Genomic DNA, 24,052 nt, shown 5'->3' with positions numbered 1-24,052 from the left:
ACATGCATCATTTCACCACACAGTTCTTCGGTTTTACAGCCTCTGGAGAAGTGCGGGGAGCGTTCATGCGACACACTTAACATGTTGCGAGAAACAGTTTGGGGAGCTCTGATCCACAGGTTATTCTTAAACCAACTTTGTACTTTCCCTCTCCCACCTGCCCCCCCAGCCTTTGAGAGCCAAGATCATGCAGGAAGGCTTTAATAGCAATTATGCTCTATAGCGGGGGTGGGCTAGTTGAATCAAGAACTGGTCCAGGCCCGGCCCTGCACTGCACCCACCTGATATCACAGGGAGAAGAGGTGATGCAAAGTTAAAGCCATGTCTCTCCTTTTGCACCCCCAGCCTGAACTGAAAGCTGGGGAGGCAAAAGAATAATTTCTGAAGTGGGTGACAGAGCTGCTTTTTGCTATGAAAGAATAGTAACCCTTGGCCTCGATTTGTTAATTATATGGTTGTAAGAACACAGTTAAAGAATAATTGGTACTCTGATTTGGGGATCCTTGTTCAGAATTGTGCTGTGCACACAGATGACGTTAAAAGGAGATATGAAGTCATTTCTTTGGCAGCCTAACCATTTATTGTTGAGACATGCATACTTTGTCCTTGCTTCAAGAATTTCAAAATGACCCACATGTACATAAGCATACCAAGCAAACTTGCATGATTAACAAAAGCAAAATAGCATCTTGGCTTGAAATAAGATGTCCATTATCCCAGTTCATACTGCAAAAATAGCAAAGCCCATAGTTCATATATACTTAGATGTCTAAAATCTCTGTAGTGAAGTCTACTATGGAGTAGGGATATGGGAACAAGTTACCAAATGAATAAAATCTGACAAAAATTGTTTTTGTCTATAACACAAGAAACTGTTTAACAAGTGAAACCTTAGTTTCCCTACGCTTTCTAGTTACTGCCCTGTCTGCTTCTTCCCCTGTCCCCAGAAATTAGTGCCTTGGTGAACTGCCTCATCCACAATGTTGAAGATACCCTAGTAAGTGGTTAGAAGTACTGGTCCCTTTGCAGAAGTCTGAATCACAAATGACATTTTTGTTACTGTGCATATTCCAAAATGTCATAACCCTGGCCAATTATGGATAGAGTAGCAATAGTTGTAGGGCTAACTCTACAAGCAATTCAGAACATCAGTATTCAAAGAGTAATAACAAGATTTGAGGCTTTCTAGAAGTTACTCCAGACTCTTAATGTTCTCATAACTGCAGTATATATCATAGACTTGGATATTATAGTAAACTTGAGTTCATAGAGTTCCCCCTGTGCTCCATCCAACCTCTTCCCAAACAGCATGTGCAGCTGAAATGGGAGTAGGGAAGGAGAGAGGAGGGAACTTCCTTGTGAGTCAAGCTATGGTCCTGTCCCGCCCCCCCCCCCCCAGTCTCTCTTTAGGATACCATGAATTAGAATAGCCAGAGCAGAGATCTACTGCAGAAGATACCTCAGTTGCATTTTTAGAAGTTGCTGCCTTTCTGACATCAAGGTAACCTCACATATGTTGTCTGTGAAACTACTGAGATGGACAGTTAACATAGTGTTATGATGGCCATTTGCACTAGCCCTGTTCAGGTGTTCATCCCCTATAAAAGGGGCAGAGCAAGGGATGGGTGGTTGTCAGCTTATTGGCCTTAACTCTGCCATTATCCCATCATTCCCTAGAAGGGAACCTACTATACTTAGTGGAGTAACACCAGGGTTCTAAATTATGGACTCCATGAGTAGAGCAGGTTCCTGTTTTAGAAGTTACTTCTCCAGAGTGGAGTAGGCAAGACCAGTGAGCATAATTGGGAAGGTTAATGCCTGAGCAGGGCTACTGCAAATCTACAATGACAGACTTGGCTATAATGGATTAACATGCTTTTTACTCCCAGTCTTCCCATTACCTGATGAAGTGCTTGTTTAGGCAGCAAGCAACTCATACCATGCTTCAAATGTTGCAGGCAAAGCAATATATAGATGCAGATCTGTAGGCAGTAGAAACAGAACAATTTTCTCCAGGGGGCCTTTCAACACACTAATCTTCTAAACAAAAAAAGATTTACTGAACTCAATTGACAGTGCATGTAAAAAGTGTGCTTTTAAGGCTTGAGAAAATGCAATACTTTAAGACAAGCAACGGCATAGGACACTAGTTATCAGTTTCACAGTAATTAGTGGCATTTAAGTTGTAACTACAGAACCATTTCAGTGCAATGGCACTAACGAATCATTGAGCGTGAACCAGAGCACCAGCTCCCTGCCCATAGCCAAATCCTTTGGGGCCAAAGTTCTTCGCATAACAACCTGCAAGGATAAATAGTAGACTATCAGTTCAATTCTAGCAGTTGTTTTGGTGAAATAATAAAATCAGGTACTCAAGCAGATTTACAGAACATTTTTTTAAATGGGTTTCTATTGTTTTCCAGGGCAAAACTATTCCTTATACCTATAGAACCGTCACCTCTGAAAGAAGGAAACTGCTATACAAATCCTTTTGGCTGGTGTAAAATAGTTGTCCCTACACCATCCACAGCAATGATTTAAGATTACTTCCTTAGTTGAAAACCTGATACCTTCATTATTCTCCAACTATCACTTAAATTGAGAAAATATTTATCCACTTAAAGAACAGTTGCAGAATAGATTCCTTTGACCTGTTGACCACCCCTTCCTGGAATCAAACCATACGACTCTTCACCGGAACAAGCAATTTTTATGCCCTTTGCCTTAACCTCTTACCTTTGCAATAGATTTCACCGTCCTTCTCTGTCAGAGTTGTTGATTCAAGACTTTTCCCACACTTGGCACAGCGAAAGCAGTTTTTGTGCCAAGGCTAGATAGAAAGAGAGCACATTTATTTTAGGCTTCTGTATTGCACCATTAAAAAAAAATTCCAAATCTTTATTTTCAAAAAAAGTTGTCTTCTTTATCTTGCTATTCATATGAGCTTGATCTATTAGTAAAAAGCACTTAAGTACAAATGTTTGAGAAAATGGATTCAGCTGGCCACTGTCTCAAGACTGCAAATCTCTTCCTCCTCAAAGAGATCTACTTGCTCACCTCTTGTAAGAGAGCAAGCTACCCCACTCTTAACAAGCCAAGATTTTATCTACAATTAATGAATCTGAAAAATGTCAGTGTTGCTTGGCAAGGTATCTGCAACAATATGCTACCTTACCTTTCCAGCTCCTATTACTTTCTCGGCTGCATACACAGAATCACCACACCTGGAACATTTCTCTGCTCCTCCAAATTTTTGGGCAAACTTTGAAGTATTTGGACTTGTTGTAGGTCGGTGAGAAGGTGCACTAAAATAAAGTAAAGGTGCCCTAGCGTGAATATCCAATTTCAGTGGAATCCATTATTTATTATTATTAAATTTGTGTCCTGCCCTTCATCCATAGATCAAAGGACGGTTCACAACATAAAAATACAAAATAAAAACACAAAATACATAATAAAAACAACGGGGGGGGCACAAACCAATAACCTGGTTTAGATGCATACTAGCCCATAGTTATACTTCTATATGCTGGCTCACTGAACTCTCACAATGCTGTTGTAATGATTTTCCCTCAATTTGCACCTGTAATATGAAAGAGGTTTTTAAAGACAGCCATGTTCGCAAATTATTCCTTAGTTTGAACAATGGCTAGGTTTACAAATAAGCACTGCTAAAAATGTACCGGTACTTATTTAAGACTGCCTCACATCAGGATTTTTGCTCTAAAGTTTACTGGAGTTTATAAAAACAACTTTTATCAAAAGCCCCAATCAATACAGCCTCATTTGTGTCTGAAGTTCTGGCTATGATAAAGACTGCCACAGTATTCCCTTGTATTCTTTAAAATGCAGTCGTTCTACAGATCTAAGTTTCTTTTTGCCTTGTGGCTTGTTTGTCTTTAAAACATATCCCCTGTCATTTAGGGAGGTGCCTTCACCATCCAAGTATTCTTATCCATTTAGAGGGCCCTGAAAATCCTACTACAATAAATGAGGTTATGGTGGACTGCATCATGGCTTTTCATTTTACAGTGCAGGTGCTCTATAGCCTTGAGAACTATAAATTCATCTGAGGCATAATATCAAGGCTTTGAAGCCTTCATCTGAACAGAAGGAACTGCTCAGCATCCAACATGTTGAGACTGTTCAAATGAAATACCAAGCCTTGCTCGCAATTACTACCCGCCCCCAATGCTCCTGGCATACTGGAAGCCATAACTGCTGCTGCTGCACAAGCCAATGTGCACTGGTTTTGATTCAAGAGGAAGCAACTGAAGCCGAGTGCATAAAGAGAAGAGGAAGCGCACGCAAGCACAATTCTCATTGTGCCCAAACCATGGTTTGGTGTCACATGTGAATTAGGCATTGGTTTGCCCCATCGTATATATTAGGCTGGATATTCATGAGATTCTAAAGTAACATAACATGATTTAAGAGGTGGACCCTTAATTATAAAACACTTACCAATAGAGCCTAGCTGCGTCACTTCCATAATAAACAGCTTTCTGAGAAAACTGAATCACTATTACACACAGAGAACAAACCAGGGTTGACTCATTTCCAGAGATGTTTGTTCCCTGGACAGCTGCTAATAACGAAGGCTTAGTTATATAATCAGAGTGAACTTTACCATTCCACCATTGCTTAGGGACAATACACAATACAGACATGACAAAAGCATGGCTGCAGGCTGTTTCATGTAGGGTCACACTGCCAGCTGCAGTTACAAGTAGCATGCAAGTTATACTTACTTGTCATGCTTGATGCCCAGCCTCTCCCCTCTGTCCATATTAAGAGTGCCTGCTCCTTGGCCATAGCCATAGCCTTTTGGACCATACTTCTTTCCATAGCATGATTTGCAGTAGACCTCTTCGTCATGGATGGCTACTGTTGTGCTGTCTAAGTTTTTCCGGCAGACCACTGGAAAAGAAAGAAAGAAATAATTTACTTCTTCAAAGAACGGATGCCTATTTATTAACAGAAAGGAACATTAAGTACCGGGGGGGGGGAGTGCCTCTGGTAGTTCTTAAACCTTAGCGGACTACTGGAAAATTAAAAGAGGGGAATGTTTTTGAATTGCTGGATTATATTTTGCTCTACTGAGGGACTTGTCCCTCATTCCCATTCTTAATTGTGACATTTACAGAATGGAAGCTTGATGCAGTTTAATTAACAAGGCTGCAAAAGCAGCCAGGAACTGAGGTCAGCAATTTTCCCTCCTGCTTTTTTAAAACCACATAACATGTTTAGTTATGTAACAGTTCCCACTCTTAGTTTACAAAGTATCAATAACTAGAGGAACTAAACAAAATAATTAATGCACCTTCTATGGATACTCCATTTGAGAGACTTACTGGGAATACTGACCCAACTTAAATCCATGTCCTGAAATACCATTAGTAACCTATTTCTGCTTTTACAGTTTTAAGTTGCTTGTTCTGTTTCCTGGGAATGAGGCCAGAATTTCTCTGTTAATGAGAAAATATGGGCAGTTCTATATGAGCACTCAGCACAACAGAGTCCATGTGCTCTCCACCATTCACATTCAAGAAGTTTACTTCAGGGCAACATGCTTTAGTTAACACCATTACAACTTCAAAATTGAGTATTATTTTTGCCTATCACCAGAAACAGGCAGTTCAGAACTCACCTAGTAAGAAATATATATATATATATTGATCCATAAGACTGCAAGAGCTTTTGCATTTAATGGTCTGCATCAGGACAAAATGTGACATAACAATAGGTGCACAAATGCATCTCCACTCTATAATTTTTTGCACACCGCAGCCACAGGGGAGTGGCAGTCAAGATCACAGCACAGAGGATTGACACCAGCACTAGCCATTCCTCACACCCAATAAAAATACAGTACCCACCTTTTAACTGGCATTGCAAAGGTTACAAAGACAGAAATGCATTTCTGCTCATGTCTTGTCTGCCCATCACTATTCCACATCACATGTGAGTCAAGCTACACTGCAGAACTAGATTCTCTTGTGTGCGTTTTTGCTTCCTTTTGAAGCAGAGCAGTGCCACACTTTGGGTTTTGACCCCTGTATTCGAATTGTGTAGTGTACAATGTGTTCCATTATTATCTCACAAGACACTGTTTAGTTTCATGAAAAACGTTGTCAGGAAAAGCCATGCCTTCTGACTAGGAGGGCTCTCGCCTTTAATACCAGATTTGTAGAGGCCAAATGAGATAACCAATTCCTTCACAGCTGAGTTCTTTATGCATCCTCAGAAACTTATTCCTTCATATTTTCCATGTCTAAGCCTAAACAGGAAGAAGCAATCCTGAACCTAAACTGCAAATAGTTTAAGCTTATTCTGTTACCTTCCCAGCCTTGCTGCTTAGCTCATTGACTTTCTTGCTACCATGAGGTTTGACAGCTGTTATCAACTGCCCTGCTTTTCCTGAAGTGCAGCTACTGAAAATTCCAGGCCCTGCCTCCCTCACCCAAATTGCTTGTTGCTCTTACTAATTTCATGACATGAGCTTGGGTAAACTACAATCCACATTTAATGTCACAACAATATTGCATCACAAAGCAGTTATTTGATGCAATCCTTTGCTTAGTATCTAATGAACATGCTTTTTAGTACAAAAATGCAATTCTTCAATAAGCTGTTGGCCTGAAACATAATCGCATAGACTCTGCTCATTTAAGACAATCAACAGCCTCCTGTGCCAAAGCCCAACAGAATTTTGGCTCCACTGTGCTGAAATAGAAAATCAACCAGATCATTCAATTAACTTATTTGGTATGGATGAGGAAGAGAGCCAACTAATGAATTCTCACAAAATGATCTTTAAAATGTAAACTGCTGGAACAACGTACAGTGTGAAACAGGCATTTTTATGGATTAAAGTTGGTATTTTGTTAACACGCTTAATCTTAGAATATAAATTCAGCTCAGAGCCAACTGAAATGGTGGCTTTGATTTGAAGTGACCAACGTGTAGCAAAGTGAAAACCTAAACCAGGCATGGGGAACATGTGGCCCTCCAGACGTTCTGAGACTACAACTCCATTGACCATACTTGCTGAGGCCAATAGAAGTTGCAGCCCCAATTGGAGGACCATAACTGGCCAACCACTGACCTAAGCCTTTCATTTGCAAAGAATGGTGATATATTTCAGTCTTGAATCCTTCTAATTCCAGTCCTTTTAATACTCTCAGTACTAGACAGAGCTGGTCAACTTCTCTTCCAAAGAACAGCTAGAGCAGCTTCTTATTGTTTATGTGCTCAGTTATATGAGATATGCAAGTAGGTCCACTTCCTGTGGTGGTCATGCAGTGTCTGAAAATGCTCTCCTGACAAAGACTACTGCATTCCTCTGCTGAAGATACAGTCCTCTTGAGTCATCCTGGGAAGAAAGGAACTCAAGATTGCTCAAGGCAGCATAGATAGTTCTTGGTATTTTACACTCTTTGTTCCTTGAGGCCATAAGATGTCTGTCTTTGGAGATGAATAGCAAAAATTATGGTCCTGCTGCTCACGACTTGCACTTCGCATTCACTGTTTCAACTGAAAAGAGTACTTACTACAAAGAAAGCAGCATCTGTGGAAGCTTCTCCCATCACATTGAACTTCTTCTGCATGGTACACTGTTCTGCCACAGGCCCCACACTTGTTGCCACCTCCCCAGTTTGGCATTTTGAGTCTGCAAAAGAGATGCTAGCAATTAGCAACAAGGTAAAGGTTGTGTTTCCACAGCAGAAGCTTTGCTAACATTTGTAGAAAATAACAATAACTTTTCTAGAACAATCTTAATTTTTCCCTCCAACTTCCACTCCCATCAGTTTTAGTTTTACGTTTTATTAAGGATTTTTGTGTGTGTTACAAAACAAATGAACAGGGAAGGGTACGTCTATCGTCTCCATTTTCAATTCCTAGGAGTCTTTTTCACAATTCGTTTACATTTAAATGAGAGACACTTTTGTCATAGATATCTTGCTGCTGGGGGGAAGGTGGGGGAGAGAGTTGGGAGTTACAGCCTAGAGTAACTGCAGGCTGAGGTAAGTTTTCATACATTTCTCAAACAGTAAAGCCTTCATACTAGGTTTAAGGGAACAAATCATTTGTCATGCATAGATTTCTTACAACATCGTGAGAGCATTCCATAGATATTCCGTGTAAGAGAATGATTATAGCAATGTGATGAAAGCAGAGTTGGGAGTATCCACTGGAGTGCAGCAATTGTTCCAGACAACTCCATCATGCTCAGAAAGCAGGGGAGTAACCTCACCCTCAATCACACAACTGGAACCAGAAACTGTATGCCCCAGTGCATGTTCTCTCTCTCACACACCTATTTTCCAATCAGCAGAGGAAGTGAACATGTGCAGCACCATACCCACTGGAGGGGTGCAAGGGACAACAGCAAATGGCTCATTCTCCTAAATGTCTCTGGTGCAGTCTCCCTAATTCAACATCAGTAAACTCTCCACAGCTCCCTCTTCCATAGAAGAGAGAAGGATGCAATCTGGAACCATGAGCAGATCCTGAAGGCCCAGAAGAAAATATATTTTGGAGTGGAAAGGAGCAAGGAACGTTATTAAACTCTACTGACCAAGGACACAAATTAGTTTTGAGAGAAATGCCTCAAAAACACAAAGCCAGTTTCTATCCTCCAGTGGGGGTTAGGACACAGCAAGAAAGTGTAAAAAGGAAAACAGGTATTTTAAAATATTGCCTGGAGTGGGTATTTGCTTAGAAAGGTGTATCCAAACTTTTAAAATTGGTACATGGAACATCTCTATGTGGCGAAAAGGTGACCTTTGTTTTCCATTTTAACATGCAGCCCAAGAACAAACAAGGAAAAACTAATAAAAGGTGCTTTAAAAAATCTTTTAATATGCCTGTTGAAACACAGTTTCTGCTTGCTTAGCGGGGGCGATGTGGGGCAGAGAGAACATCTGTCCCACTAAACATTTGTCTGGTGGGTGAGAGAGACAACTAGAAGAGTCTAAGTCAAGTGAAGTCCACATTGGAAGCAGCAATTGCCCCCAAGATATCCTGGACTCAAACTATTGATACTCAATGAAGCTAAACTCCCTCTGAGCTACTGATAAGGCAATCTTGTTTGCCTGTCTTCCATGAGCCATTAATTTTTGAATGGGAAGTTTTTCAATTTCACTCAACTACAGTCGTACCCTGGTTGTCGAACGGAATCCATTCCAGAAGTCCATTCAACTTCTAAAAATGTTCGAACAACCAAGGCGCGGCTTCCGATTGGCTGCAGGAGCTTCCTGCACTCAATCAGAATCCACGGAAGCCATGTAAGGCATTTGGGTTCCAAAGAACGTTCTCAAACCAGAGCACTCACTTCCGGGTTTGCGGCATTCGGGAGCCAAAATGTTCGAGTTGCAAGGCATTTGGGATCCAAGGTACGAACGACTGTGCTAGATTTTGAAGCTGATTGTGAGGTCTGTTATAATATCATTTTTCCTCTATTAGGAATCTTATTTTATTTAATCATTTATTTAACTTTAACAACTAGCTGGTTTAAATCGCCTTTTCTCATATTAACCTCTGTTAGTAAAGTTTCAAGGGGCACAGCATTCCAGTCACCAGAAAATAATGATACCTATCCATACATCCTTATCTAACAGCTCTTTTTGCTGACAAATAGCCCTTTGGACAAACCAGACAACGTAAGACAGAAGTTCACAGATGAAATAGCAACTGCAACCACTTCCATTGACGCTGATGCTTCAAGAACACATATTGTGTAGCTGAAATACTGGAGCTGCTGCCTTGCAGACAAGCTTGCTCTGATACACAGTTCCGTGTGTGTGTGTGTGTGTTGGGTCGGGTCACATTGTGAACCTGGCCCAACTCCTAATGATTTTGGATAAACAGCGAAAAACAACAGCAGCCAACTCCTTTAAGTGTACAAATAAAAGAATCTTTCTATAAATCACTGCTCTTCTATTAGCTTTTTCAGATAGCTTGAACCCAAGTTCAGCTTAGTCGTTATGGAGAGAGTGACCCAGAAAATCTTACAAAGCAAAGCTGCACAGCTAAGTGACCATTGTCTAGAGTAAACCATTCTTGGAATGTAGGAAAAGAAGATTAATGATTAATCCAGATCAGGACATTTTAGTGCATTCCCTACCCAGCAATTACAAGTCGTCTTCTGCATGACCCTAGTAGCTCCATTTTAGGTAGCAACATTAATTTTAACTACTTAGCACATCCCTTTAAGAGTCCTCAAGAGTTTAATACTGCTTTTCCAGGATTTGGCATTATATAATGGTCAAGATGAGGTTGAAACGGTTACTTATGACATATACTATTATTTTGTCATTCTTGGCACCACTGGAATCTAAAATGTCAGGATTCCATTACATTTATCCAAGGGTTTGGCTGCACTGCTATGTAGCCGCTGATATCAATCATAGCAAACAGGACCCTAAGACGGATATAAGCTGCATTCCTTTCTCCAGAACTTTGCAGTATAAGATTCCTTCCCACTTTATAGCATCTCCTAAAGAGTAAACCCACTAGGAACTTAATTTTAACTGGGGTTCTGCTGTTCCTTTGCTGGCAACCAACTTTAATGTGTATGTATAAGTTCATTTCCTTCCACTTTAAAGACCACATACTCTAAGGAATTCACCTTGGCACTGGTAACCTCAAGACTGGATTATTGCTATGTGTTCTACGTGGGGCTTCACTTGGACTAAACCTGGAAGCTGCAGCTGGTGCAGAATGCAGCAGCTAGACTGGGGTACCCCATCAACATCACAGACCCTCTGCTGAAGGAGCCGCACTAGCTGCCAAAATGCTACCAGGCACAATTCAAAGTCTTGTTTTTAATATTTAGTGCCCTAAACTTGAGACGAGAATATCTAAGGCATCGTCTTGCCGAAGACACTCCTGCCCAGTAACTGTGCTCCTCAGATAGGAAACTGCTGAGAATACCATATGTCTGACACAGAGGTTCAATTAGTCTGCACTGGGCTTTTAGCCCCAACTCTCCGGATTCATTTTTCAGCCACTATCAGACAGGCACATAGCATTCTGATATTTAGGCACCTACTGAATAGATTTTTTGTTTAGGAAAACTTTCCTTGAGGTGTCACCCAGTTATTTATGAAAGATCAATTCTCTGTTTTCATGAAATGTTCTTTTTAAGAGTTTGTTAAATTGGTTTTATTGTGCTTCTGTATTTTTTTCTGTATTTTACCCTGTACATTGCTTCAATGGTTTTATGCCATAAAGTGGTGTACAAATGTGTACAATAATAGTAACAGTAATGGACAAAGAAATGGCAATGCCTGCTCTGGCTATTTCTCTTTCCCATAAAAGCAATTCTCTATGAGTAGGCTGGCCCTGCTTTTGGTACTCATTCCACAAGCAAGTCATCAGAACAAGATTGCACTGGGAAACTTTTGCATTTATATTTGCATGCATATAAGCACATGTGGCAAGTGTAGCATCATTTGATGCACTGACGCAGCCTCTCAGAACTGCACAACTGCCATACAATATGTCTGTGCTAATGTAAATACTCATTTTGGTACAGAAGAGGAAATAATGGCGTTGAACTAATTTTATCAACAGATGTCAGGAGAGTTGACTTCTAATAAGCAGCTGAGGGCACTTGGTCAACATTCAGTATTAACACCAATATCTGTACTTGGGCTTTACATTCAAGATGAATGTGCTTAATATACATCCAGATTTGGTTTACTATAGTAATTGTTTCCACTTCTGATGTGCCCTCAGCTAGTAATTGCAAGCCCATAACGTATTTAAGAACACTGCAGTAAAGCTTTGCATGATGTGGAGCCAATTGTGCTCTGCAGCATAGAGTTCTAAGCTACCATTCTTCAAATCCTTTCCCTAACAATACAGTGCTTTGATACACCTGTCAAGCAGTATTCAATAACGCCACCTACCTCGCTGCCTAGCAGTCTCCCTGCCTGAACTGACAGAACTGGTCTCAGAGGCGATGTTGAGGACTCCCAGACTGCTAGTTTTGGAGGACTTCAACATCGATGCCAAGGTAACCGGCTCTGGGGTGGCTGCCATGTTGACCATGGGGCTGTTCCAACATGCCATTGGCCCCTGCATATAGCAGGCAACACTCTGGACCTTTTTTTCTCTGCTGGGCAGAAAGAGGGTGCTATTGCTATCACAATCCCTTGTCATGGTCACATCACTTCCTGTTGAGATTTAGGCTTCCAGTACCTTTTCCCTTCTGCATAGGCCTAATAGGATGGTCCACCCTTCTGAGGCTGATGGATCCAATGGGTCTCCAGACAGCTCTGGGGGATTTTCTGGCTGCTATGATTTGCACTCCTGTCAAAGTGCTGGCTGATCTCTGGTACATTCAAATGGCTTGGGCTGTTGACATGATCACTCCTAAGCAACCTCTCCTGCTTTGTAGAGCCCTTTCGGCTCCTTAGTATACTCCACAGCTTCAGGCAATGAGACAAGCTGGAAGACAGCTTGAACACAAATGGAGGAAAACTCCAGTCGAATGCAATCTAACATCGGTGTGAACTCATAATCAAACCTACTTAGTTGCAGTGAAGGCAACAAACTATGCCGCCCACCAGAGCTTTTCCAGATAGTATGGGGCCTTTTATAGTCTGGTCTGAAGGAGGTTGTAGAAGAGATGGTAGTTCGCTGTCACTTGTTTGCAAAGTATTTTAAGGATAAAATCGGATGAGGGTTGGTACAGAAAATTAACTAAATAATAAATAATAATGCACTCACAAACCACTTGCAGGAGAGATTTCAGAAACATCAAGCGGTCCATCTTGGAACACAACTTGCTCCATTTGTAAAATCTCTCTCTAGAGAAGAGATCTATTGTGGATTACAACTCTAGAACTATTTTGAAATTCCTAGTAAGCAGAAAGTGTCTGCCAGTGCAGTTGCATTCAGCAGTACATATGATTTGGGAATAAGAAGTCAGCTTTGGCAAAGAGTTTAGTAGGAGATCTTCAGCAAGTTGGCATTTCTCAGGGCTAAACTAGATGCAGCCTTACTTGAACAACTGCAATTAACACGCATATTTAACAGAAAGATAAGTAGCAGCTGCAAGATCAGGACCAAGATTACAGGATGCATTTTTTTTTAAAAAAAACACCTCGCTTCATGCTGTCATTCTGAGGAATACCTCCCTGTCCTCATGAAGCTACTATTTTTTTTCCGCCAAGGAGGAAGCTTCCATTGCTAATTTCAGAAAGTGGAACCAGCATTGCTAGTGGTCATTGAGAGCTTTATTCTCAATGAATTTGTCTTATGTATTTACCATTTCAATGCCAGTTCTCCCAGCTTGGAGGGATGTACTATTTGCTGTGCTAGAAAAGAATGACCCTGTCTAACTCCTTACAGATTCTAGATCTCAGTAATTCTAGTAGTCCCCACACACTTGATTCTGTTTGTCCATACAATATTGTGGTGCTACTATGTCTGTGTTTTGGTTATTTTAATTTGTGGCATATAATTTTGCATTGTAAACTGCCTTGAGGGTGACAGAAGGCAAGGTAAAAATGCTTTAAAAAACAAAGCAAAATATGTAAATATATTAACAGTTAAACTTTAAAAGTGTTAAGAGTAACTTTAAGAGTGCTAATCCAACAACAGTCACAGAGAAGGCAATCTAGGCTAGAAAATAAGCTACACTGTTCTACAGGATAGTATCCAGGCTGTTAAACAAGTTTGAAGAATCAGGCATGACAGAGCCAAGGAATTATGCAACTACCTTCAAGGGCCAATGGGATTCAGTTTTCCATTTCCATCCTCCTGACTCTTGCAGTTCATGACAGAACCTGTTCTAGGTGTTGAAGAAATAAAAATCTGTTGCAAAAATTGGGGAGCCCCCCTCGTAAGCAATTATGGGGTTATAAACCCAAAAGCCATAACTCTTGCATCTATTATTATCTGTTACAATATTTTGTACCACCGCTCTTCAGTCAAAAAGCAATTTGGCGCTGCTTACAACAATTTCAAACAAAACCCAAAGAAAATGGTTTAAAAGTGTGGAAGAAGGGGTATTGCATGAAGTTTACCAAACCCTTGCAGCGAGGGAGACAGTTATGCATTTTGCCTCTCATAAAAGGGCTTCTTGAAAAGCAGAATACTGCATACTGGCCAAGATTACTACTACACTGGCATATAGCCAATAAACATTTATACATTCTAAATTCTATATATCCAGACACTGGAATAAAAAGTCTCCAGAGTCACCTACTTTAAATGGATTTTGCAGCAATTCTGTTCTACTTCTTATGTCAACAGCTGCACACTCATTTTTAGAAGACTAAAAACCTGCCACTAGCCTATCTTCAACCTGGCAGTAGCTAATTTTGGGGTCAAGACAATTAACAAGCAGGTGACTTGAACTTGCTGTCAGGGCATGTGACTTGCAACTAAATCCCATTACCTGCAGCATTTCTCTTTGCACTAAGGGGTTTATGACAAGTAGCTGGTCTTTTCCTAATTAATCCATGCCTATTAAAAGAGCCATTTCACAAACTTGGAAAAACAAACTGCCCAAAGATTGTTCAACAGGATCTATAAATGAAGCAGAATACCTACAGCCAGTGGCGTAGCGTGGGGGGTGCAGGGGGGGCCCGGCCGCACCGGGCGCAACATCTGGGGTTAGGGGGCGCAAATTACTTGCCTTGCCCCGGGTGCTGACAACCCACGCTACGCCACTGCCTACAGCATAACATGGATATTTACCAAGCAGTAGTTTCTTCCATTATAGATTAGTATGCAGGGCCAACCTGAATAAGCTTTTAAGAATTGGTTTATTAACAGGATAGCAGTCAACTATCCATAGGTAGCTGTATGTCCCCAAGAGACTCTACCCAATGCACGTTAAAGGGAACCCATTTCCAGACACACTGCTCGCTCACATCACTAGACTTAGCATCATTTAGAAACAAGAAGTGCACTGAGTAGCTTTCCTGCTTTCTCACCAATAAGCCAAACTTTACAAATGAGCACAGGGAGCTGGGAAACAGAGCAGCTTCCAGGCAAGAGTTAAACAAATTCCTTTAACCTCATTATCTCACCCCACCCGAAGTTCCCAGTGAAACTTTTCCAAAAGGTGCTCAGGAGCAGAAGAAAAGGCTGCCATAAAATGGGTTCAATTCTGAAACGTTCACCTTTCCAGATACACTGGGCCCTGCTGGGCGCTATATGCAAAGCTTTGAGAGAAGCACAGCTTACAGCTGGGTTAACACCCGGCTTCCATGAACTGCGATGGCTGCGCAAAGTGGGGAGAAGCGGCAGGAGAAGGGAGAAGATAAAATTGCCTCTGACTAGGGTTATGACCCTTCCATTCCAAGAGAGCCCACGAAAACACGGGAATACACTGAACCCAACTCGCTTCTCCGAGCATGTGCAGAGATTTATACTCCTCTTCTTCCCCCCGCAGAAGAGCAGCAGGAGCATCCACACGCGCGGAGCAACAGAGCCGGGCGTCCCAGCTCCAGGGGTCGTGGATATGCCCACCGCCAGGAGATTTCCAGCCGCTTTGGACGCCCGCTTCCGAAAGAGATGGAAACCTAGGGGCGCCGGCCCAGCGTGGCCCGCGCCCCCGTTAAAAACCCAGGAAAGCGAAGCGCCCAGCCTGTGCAGAAAGGCGAGACTGTGGAGGACGAACACAGAAGAGGAGCAGCGCCGCCGCCGCCGCGTCTTACCTGGGCGCGCGGCCACCAGCTGCTTCGGAGGCTCCTTCTCCCAGGGCTCCCCACCAACTCCGCCACAAGTGCGACAAGCGCGCGCCCCGCAGAAGCCAGCCGGGTTTCCCTTGCAGCTGTTTATAGCGTCCCACAAGGGGGCGGTGCTGCGACGGAGCGTAGCCGGGCAAGCCCCTTCCCTCTGGGCCGCCCTTTCTCTTTCCGCGGCCCGCGAGGCCCCGCCCTGCGCGTTCAAGCGGCCGACGCCTAGGAGCTCGGCGCGCCCTCGCCCAAAAGGGTTGCCTTCCCTCGCTCGCCCCCGCGCGCGAGCGTTCTGACGGCCCTCAACTGTTCACACAGAAATAGGCCTTAGATGTTGTCCCCTTTTACAGTACAGACTGGAGGGGGAGGGCTGAGGAAGCTCGGCATGCATTGCTTTCCAAAGCAGAGCCTTTCCTGACGATCCAAACTCCTCTATATTATAAAGGTCCCCAAGAAATAAAAAAAATGTCTTGCGTCTAGTAGTCGGAATTTGTGGTGGGTGGGTGTGTTTTTCCTGCTGAACAAGGAAAATATTGCTCTCTTCTCCATTTGTGTGTTGACTGCCCTCTGGAAATAAAGATTCAAATTTGTGGCTCAGCTTGGAATGTCTTTTTTCTTTGGTACTGCTTACAGCTTAAAAAGTAAAATCATTAATACAGACAAAAATATTCTTCCTTCATCTGACATCTGTCAAGTGTCTCAAAATTATAGAGATACCTTTCTCCTCAAATATCAGAAGACGAGTCAAACGTGTTTCCTGGGGACAAGCAAGTTACAGCAGGAGAAATATATTGCCTTCTGAGCCCTGCTTGTGGCCTTCCTGAAGGGACCTGGTTGGCAAGCACTGTGCTGGACTATTGTTCATATTATCGTATATTTACAATATTTGTACGCTGCCTTAAAACATAACGCTCTCTGAGCGACTTGTGTAACGGTTGAATTGCAAAACAAATGTACCGTATTTTTCGCCCCATAGGGCGCACCTAGTTTTTTGGGGGGGAAATAAAGAAAAAAAATTATTTCCCCCCAGGCGCGGGGCTGGGGCGGGGGAAGCCCGAGCTTCCCCTGACCCCAGCCCCCAGAGCAGGCTGCTATCCGCAAGCCTAGGGAGCCCGATGGGAACTCCCGACGGGCTCTCCAGGCTTGCGGATATCTGCCTGAAGCCCGGGGCGCACTGCTCAGCGCACTCCAGGCTTCGGGATGCAGGCTGCTATCCGCAAGCCTAGGGAGCCTGGCGGGAACTCATGCGGGCTCCCAAGGCTTGCGGATAGCTTCCTGAAGCCTGGAGAGCGAGAGGGGTCGGTGCGCACCAACCCCTCTCGCTCTCCAGGCTTCAGTGAAAGCCTGCATTCGCCCCATAGGAAGCACACACATTTCCCCTTCATTTTTGGAGGGGAAAAAGTGCGTTCTATAGGGCGAAAAATACGGTAACCAGATGAGACCTAGGAAGATGCCTTATGGCTTATGCCAAGACGGACCACTGTCCCATTGGGACAATCAGCACTTAGGAAGTAGGGTCTGCAAAGACCCTTTCAACCAAACCACAGGCCCTTACCTGCCCCCACACCTGATAGCATATGTCAGGTTTAGGGCAGGTTGGTATGGTTTGGTCAAAATGGCCATGCAAGCTAAATGGAGAGACCCGGTGGGCCACGGGCTGTTCCCCACCTGTAGTTTAGAGGTTGAATTTCCCTAGTTGTAATATCCAAGTTGAGTGCTCATCCAGCCCTTTGAAAAACATAAAGATAAATATTGTTGTCCTTTCCCCAAGAACAATGCCCTACCATTTTGTGAACATTTTCTTTTTGAAATTTCTATGTAGGCTGGGTCTTTGCACAGCAGCAAATTAATGTAAGAATTAATTGAATAAAAAGAATTAGATCAGGAATGTGGCTCCTCCTCCCGTGCCACTTCTACACAGTAAGACTAGCTGCCCTGCAGCTAGACTTATCTTCTTGATATACGAAAAAGCCCTAATTCAGTCTGTAGAGGGTGGTGCCAACAGAACTTCTGAGGATCAGTCTTTCTATCAGCTGAGTATTTCTAAACACAAAGCTCTTTTTGTTTTATTTTGTCACACAGGCATAACTTCTGAATAATGCCGCAATAGAAAACTATTGCCTTCTGTTGAAGGTAAGTATTTTCATACAAAAATGTAATTGCTCTAAGTGAAGGATTATTATTTATTGGGGGGGGGGGGAGTTGAATTGCAGAGACCAAAGTAATCACATTTATATAAACAATGAATGGATTCGTGTATAAAAGGCATATGGATAATAAGGATGAACGCTAATATGCTTTTCACTCTAAATTATTATTTTTTTGTGTGTTCTATGCAGTTGGGAAGCTGCTGAACAAGCTGTTTTGTTTCCTATTTGTGATACATTTATGGGACATGTACAAAATTAATGGCAGTATTTGAGTATACCGGTAAATCTCAAGTCAGGGTAAAATCCACATCACTTGTCCTGCTGTGGAAAGATGAAAATATCAAGAACCCTGGTAAATTTATACTTGCAGCCTCTTTGGTTTCCCACCTAGAAGCAACTGTTGCTGGCCTGCCCACTTCCATTGCAGAATTTTGCAGAATAGACCTATTTTCGTAGGATGATGAGTTGCTGGCCATGTACACACTGTACCTTTAAAGCACATTCCCCTCCCCCCCAAATTAATAATTCTGGGCACTGTAGTTTACCCTTCACAGAGTTACAATTCCAAGCAACCCTTAACTACAGTGCACATAATCATTTGAGGGAAGTAATGTGTTTTTCATATGCTTTTAAAGCTACAGTGCACACACAGCCACTGAAAGTTACCCCAACCATCTAGCAAAGGGAAGAGGAGCACAATCACTTGCCTTTTTGTGACCACCAGCTTGGTGTGCTCCAGGCACTGTTTGGTGCATCTGTAGCCGTAAGTCAAGTTCCTCAGCTGGTATCACCACAGCTCTAGGCTCAGCGGTCTCCTACTCCTACTCTCAGCTTAAGACCAAGGCCATGGCAAGTAAACATCATAAAAGCCTCTAAATTCTGGGACAGTGCTGTGAAGAACCTCTGTTTTAATTCCACATCTAGGTGACTAAGAAAAGGCAATGCCTAAAGGTCTCTAGCATGGACACAACCTTGTTAAAACTGAGGCAATTATATGTATTGGAGTAATTTCAAATCTGTTATCGGCTCTGGAGTTTTCCAGGTTGATTTACAAACTTGTTTCAATTAATATGGTGCTCTTTATATCCTAGCATCCATCACACAGAGTACAGTAAAATGCTAAATGTGGCAAAAGAAGACTGGCCAGTAGACTGGGCTAAATAACAATCTTAAAAGTGAATGATTCTGTCGGTAATAAAACTTACCGTATTTTTCGCTCCATAGGACGCACTTTTTCCCTCTTAAAAACTAAGGGGGAAAGTCTGTGCGTCCTATGGAGCGAATGCAGGGGGGAGGCAGGCAGGAAAAGCCCCCAAGAGGGGGGCTTCGCGCGGCTCTTGCGGGCTTTTCCCCAGGAGGGAGAAAGGACTGACACGGCCAGTCAGTCCCTTCTCCCTCCTCGTAGAAAAGCCCGCAGGAGCCGTGCACTCCTTAAAGGGTGCGCGGCTCCTGTGGGCTTTTGCAGGAGGTGGGGGAATTGCCATAGCAGCCTCTCCAGCCGGGGGAGGTTGCGCAAGGCTAAAGAGGAAGCCAAGGCAGCGAGTGGGATGGATCATGCTCGCTGCCTTGGCTTCTTTAGCCACGCTTCTTTAGCCGCGCTGGAGAGGTTTAGCTCCCAGCTGGAGAGGTTGCGCGGCTGTAGCCAAGACAGCGAGCGGGATGGATCCCGCTCGCTGTCTTGGCTTCTTTGCTCTTTGGGGCTGGGGGGGGACCCAGGCTTCCCCCCGCAGCCCCGAGAAGCTCTGGGAGAAGCGGACAGGCTGTGCGCAGCTCTTTGGGGCTGGGGAGGGGAAATATTTTTTTTCTTGATTTCCCCCTCTAAAAACTAGGTGCGTCTTGTGGTCCGGTGCATCCTATAGAGCGAAAAATATGGTACATCCTCATGAAGAACAGAGCTGCTTGTTAAATGTATTGAGTACAAAGTTAAAGAAAAAATATTTCAGCAACTTAGGAAGCATGTTTAGAGAGATGATATCTTTTTTAAATTCTTTTTTTTAAAAAAATTGCCCATAGTTTAACTCCACTTGAGATGCTAGTAGGTTTATCTAAGAAGGTGAGAGCAGCATGCAATTTATATGTAATCCTAAATGCAATTAGAGAAACAATGTGTAGTGCAGACCGCAGGTACAGATGCTATCATGGCACCTGAATGTGATAAGCACAGCAAAATAAGGAGGTTATTAAATTAAAGATCTGAGAACCCTGGATGGAACTCTTTGAATAGCTTAGCCCAACACAAGCTCCATTGAAGGAACCTGTTCCATAGAATTTCAATATCTCCAGTAATCATTCTCAGTAGGGAATATAATTTAGGACAAGGTATTTCTCTAAAAAGTTGAGCTTGTTTTATTATAGCATTGTAATATTGTACTGTGAAGAATTCTGTTAGCTAAAACAGTGATGAATAACCTTTTGGGTGGGGGAGTCTCCAGGGTGTGACTGTTTTGTGGAAGGTATTCAAGCACATGCTGGAACTTTAGGTGAGTATGGTTGACATTTATTAAAGGTCCGTGACATCCTAATGCAACAAACCCACTTTGTTGAAAGTGATTGGGAAATGCATTTTTTAAAATGTGGGATGAATGAATTTTATTATTTATACCCTGCACATCTGGCTGGGTTTCCCCAGCCACTCTGGGCAGCTTACAGGATTTACAAAAACATCAAACAATAAAAAGGAGCACCTCCACTCCCATCATTCAGCTCGGACACTGAGGTCCAGCGCTGAGGGTCTTCTGGCAGTTCCCTCACTGTGAGAAGCGAAGTTACAGGGAACCAGGCAGAGGGCCTTCTTGGTAGTGGCGCCTGTCCTGTGGAACATCTTCCCATCAGATGTCAAGGAAATAAACAACTGACTTTTAGAAGACATCTGAAGGCAGCCCTCTTTAGGGAAGTTTTTAATGACTGATGTTTTAATGTATTTTTAATATTTTATTGGAAGCCTCCCAGAGTGGCTGGGGAAACCCAGCCAGATGGGCAGGGAATGAATGAATATTATTATTAAAAACCTCCTGATACAGGGCTGCCTTCAGATATCTTCTAAAAGTTGTGTAATTCTTTATCTCCTTGACATCAGAAGGGCGGGGGGAGTTCCACAGGGAGGGCGCCACTACTGAGAAGGCCCTCTGCCTGTTCATTGCCATATAACTGCCCCACAAACGAATTGGAACTGATGTGCAATAAAGACTGGATATAATTTAACCTCCATGTAAACTCTGTACAAGCAAACCAGGATGAATGATCAATAAACAGGTTGTCTGGGGAGGACCTTAGTCTAAGACTGCATTAGTTTATAACACTGATAGAAGTTGGATGCAAGGCAAAAGTCAGCAGCCAGAACTGGGCAGAGCCATCTTTTCTCTCTCTCTCTCAACCGTTTTCTCTTGCCTCTAATCCACTCAGCAGGCTTTTGGGGTGGGTATAGATTGCTCTAGTCAGAGGTCTGATTGACTGTTTACAGAATGGCCCCTCCATCTGTTATAGGCCTCCCCCTGTCCCAATGTTTCTCTGCTTGCACTTCTTCTCTCCCTCCAGGCTAAAGGTTGCTAGCTCCTGGGCTAAAACTTAATCTCTCTGAAATTGCCCAATTCTGCTGCTGATTTTGATAACTTAGTGCAGTTCAACTGGCTTAAAGAGCTTCAGCCAGATTGTTGTCCGGGGCGAGTTATAGGGAGCATGCAACTCCCTTGTTACCACAGCTCCACAGCCTATCAGTCTGTTTCCAGGCAGAATTCAAAGTGCTGCTGCTGACCTATAAAACCCTATAAGGCTTAGGTACAAGCTATCTGAAAAACTGCATTCCCTAATACAAACCTGCCTAGGTTCTGAGATTTATTGGTCCTTCTCTTGGTCCTGCCACCCTCACAGGAATGCTTGGTAGGAATGTAGGGCCTTCTCAGTGGTTGCACCCAAACTTTGGAACTCTCTCTTTGCCCTTTTGCCAGCAGACGAAGACCATTTTATTCCAACAGGCTTGGTGGAAATGACTGCTATTAATGAAAGGCTGGTACTGTGCTGTCTTTATTGTAATTAGCTGTATGTTTTGAACAGATTTATATATGTGTGTTCAATTATTTTTATTGACAAACCCCAAGTTTTTAGCTGTTATTATTTCATATGTAAGTCACCTTGAGCCCCTGTCAGGGAAAGAGGTGGGAGAATATTAATAATAATAATAATAATAATAATAATAATAATAATAATAATAGGGACCTATTAAGATTGGTTCCACTGCCCAGCTTAAATTCTTTCTTTCTTTTAAGCAAAATATCTGTAACTTTAGAGAATAGAAACGATGTCATGGGTATTAGGCGAGTTGGACCAGATGACCCATGTGGCCCGTTCTAACTCTACAATTCTATGATTCTATAATATCTAGTTTTCCTCAGATATTTCCGACATGCATGTTGGCCTTATGGCGGGCATTTGGGACTCTGGCATTTCCTGATACCAGGAAGATATAGTTCAAAATCCCTTTGCAGCATAATTCAACACTTGCTAATCTTAACCACTGCTTTGAAGGGGAAGGTGAAATAGCACCACTGATTTCTAAAAGGCAGTTATACTTATTCTGATGGTGTACACGTTAACAGCTTTAATCTTGTTTAGGAAGGTCATGGCTAAATTACCTGTTTATATCGGCTTCTATACTTTCAGTAAACCCTGGGAAAGTAGCATGTATGCCTCTTCAGCAGGAAAAATATTGTATGGAGTAGAGGCAAACATACTCCGCTCTACATTAATGTGGCCTGTCAGGTCTTGAATTATGGGCGAAAAGGCGGTGGCATCATTAAAAGAAACCCACAAGTGTCAATCATTGACTCCACTTTTAGTTAATCATGCTGCCTTCCCCCAGTAGCCTTCTAAAAAGCTGTGATTTGATCACCAGTGGCTGCCACCCACAAAACTGATTTACGGAAAGTGGGTCTACTGTCTATTTTAGTCAATAGGCGGCATAACAGAACGATGGACACAGACGGCTGCTCACCAGCGCTGGGCCATTTAAATTGCCTTAGGAGCCAGAGGGAGCAAGGTGGAGCAGGTGGAGAGGAAAGAAGGAGAGAAGAGACCAAGCTTTTTCTGGAGGCTTCAGAGGGGACACGGTGGGGTGCTTTGGGATGCAGGTACACAGCCCTATCTGGAGATCTGGGAGGATAAAACTCTACCCCAAGGGGTCAATAGGACTACTACCAGCAGCTTAAGTGTTTGATCATGCAGGAGGATGGGGGTGCAGGAACTACTGATGTGCAGCTGGGGCAAGACCTGTTGCTCAAAGACAGGAGTGCCAACTTGGTCCCATGACTGTGGGTGCCTGGGGCCATGGGTGCCATGCAGAGTTCATGGGTGCTCAGCATCTTCATGGGAAATTGTTGTGTGTGCTCAGGCACCCAGGGCCCCAGGGAGTTGGCACCTATGCTCAAAGACTTAGTTTGGCCTCACGTGAGGAGGCTGCCCAGTGAAATAACTCAGGAGCTAGTGGAAGCTGGTAGTACTACTGACTTAAAGTGACTTACTTCTGTTTCACCACCTAGTGATAGAAGAAGGAGCAGTAGGTTGATGTTCCCTTGCTGGTGAGCCAGATGACAACTTGTCTTCTTCCAAGGTGTTCTGGATTGTGTGTGTTATGTACTGAAGTTCTCACCCTAGGCCAGCAGGGGGATACTGTAGATAGTTATGCAAATGAAGGATCGAAGGTGACGTTCAGTAATTGGCTAGTTACAGAAAATGGTTACTGTTGCATTCTAGTGGAGCTCTATATAAGCAGGCTGACTGAGCTCCTCAGTTCAGTTCTGTTCCAGCTTACAAATAAAGAGCTGCTTTGGAAGAATCGCTGTGTCATCTGATATGTTCGCCCACAACTTAACAGTGTACATGGTTTCCCACACCTCATTTTAACCTACTGCAGAGAAAGACAGGCAGATGCAGAGAGACTCAAAGTGAGTTTCATGACTGAGTGGAGATTTGAATCTAGGGCTCCTGAGTCCTGGTCCCACATACAAGCCACTACACCCCACGGAAACTTCTGTTTCCTGCAGTTTATACAACACTCTACTTCTTGACTCAGCTATTGAGGTAAAGCAGCTTTGTACCAAAAAGAGGACTTGTCAAAGCACCACCTTGGCAACAATTCCCCCTTACTGTGAAGAGAACTGGAGTAGCCGAAGAGTGACAAGGACAGTAAGAGCTTCTTTTGTGTAC

At 43.0% G+C, this 24,052-nt stretch overlaps 1 protein-coding gene across 2 annotated transcripts; it reads right to left on the bottom strand.

The window, feature by feature from the left end:
* Positions 1-557: 557 nt before the first annotated feature.
* On the bottom strand, positions 558-16,133 carry CSRP2 (cysteine and glycine rich protein 2). 2 transcript variants are annotated; one of them, XM_083463120.1, is made up of 6 exons: positions 15,684-16,133; positions 7,554-7,672; positions 4,752-4,920; positions 3,176-3,305; positions 2,737-2,830; positions 558-2,301 (listed from the first exon to the last, which is right to left on the bottom strand). In XM_083463120.1, exons 2-6 carry the CDS (start codon positions 7,663-7,665, stop codon positions 2,225-2,227), a joined length of 582 nt encoding a protein of 193 aa, XP_083319246.1. In that variant the 5' UTR covers positions 7,666-7,672; positions 15,684-16,133; the 3' UTR covers positions 558-2,224. The 2 variants fall into 2 exon arrangements, with proteins under 2 accessions (XP_083319246.1, XP_083319247.1); XM_083463121.1 differs by having other exon boundaries at positions 7,554-7,686; positions 15,700-15,838.
* Between the last annotated feature and the right edge of the window lie 7,919 nt (positions 16,134-24,052).

The sequence above is a fragment of the Podarcis liolepis genome (genome assembly GCF_965112155.1).
Source record: "Podarcis liolepis genome assembly, chromosome: 10".
NCBI classification, from domain to species: domain Eukaryota; kingdom Metazoa; phylum Chordata; class Lepidosauria; order Squamata; family Lacertidae; genus Podarcis; species Podarcis liolepis.
The sequence above is the reverse complement of the archived record's forward strand: the minus strand, read 5'-3'. Positions and strand labels throughout refer to the sequence as shown.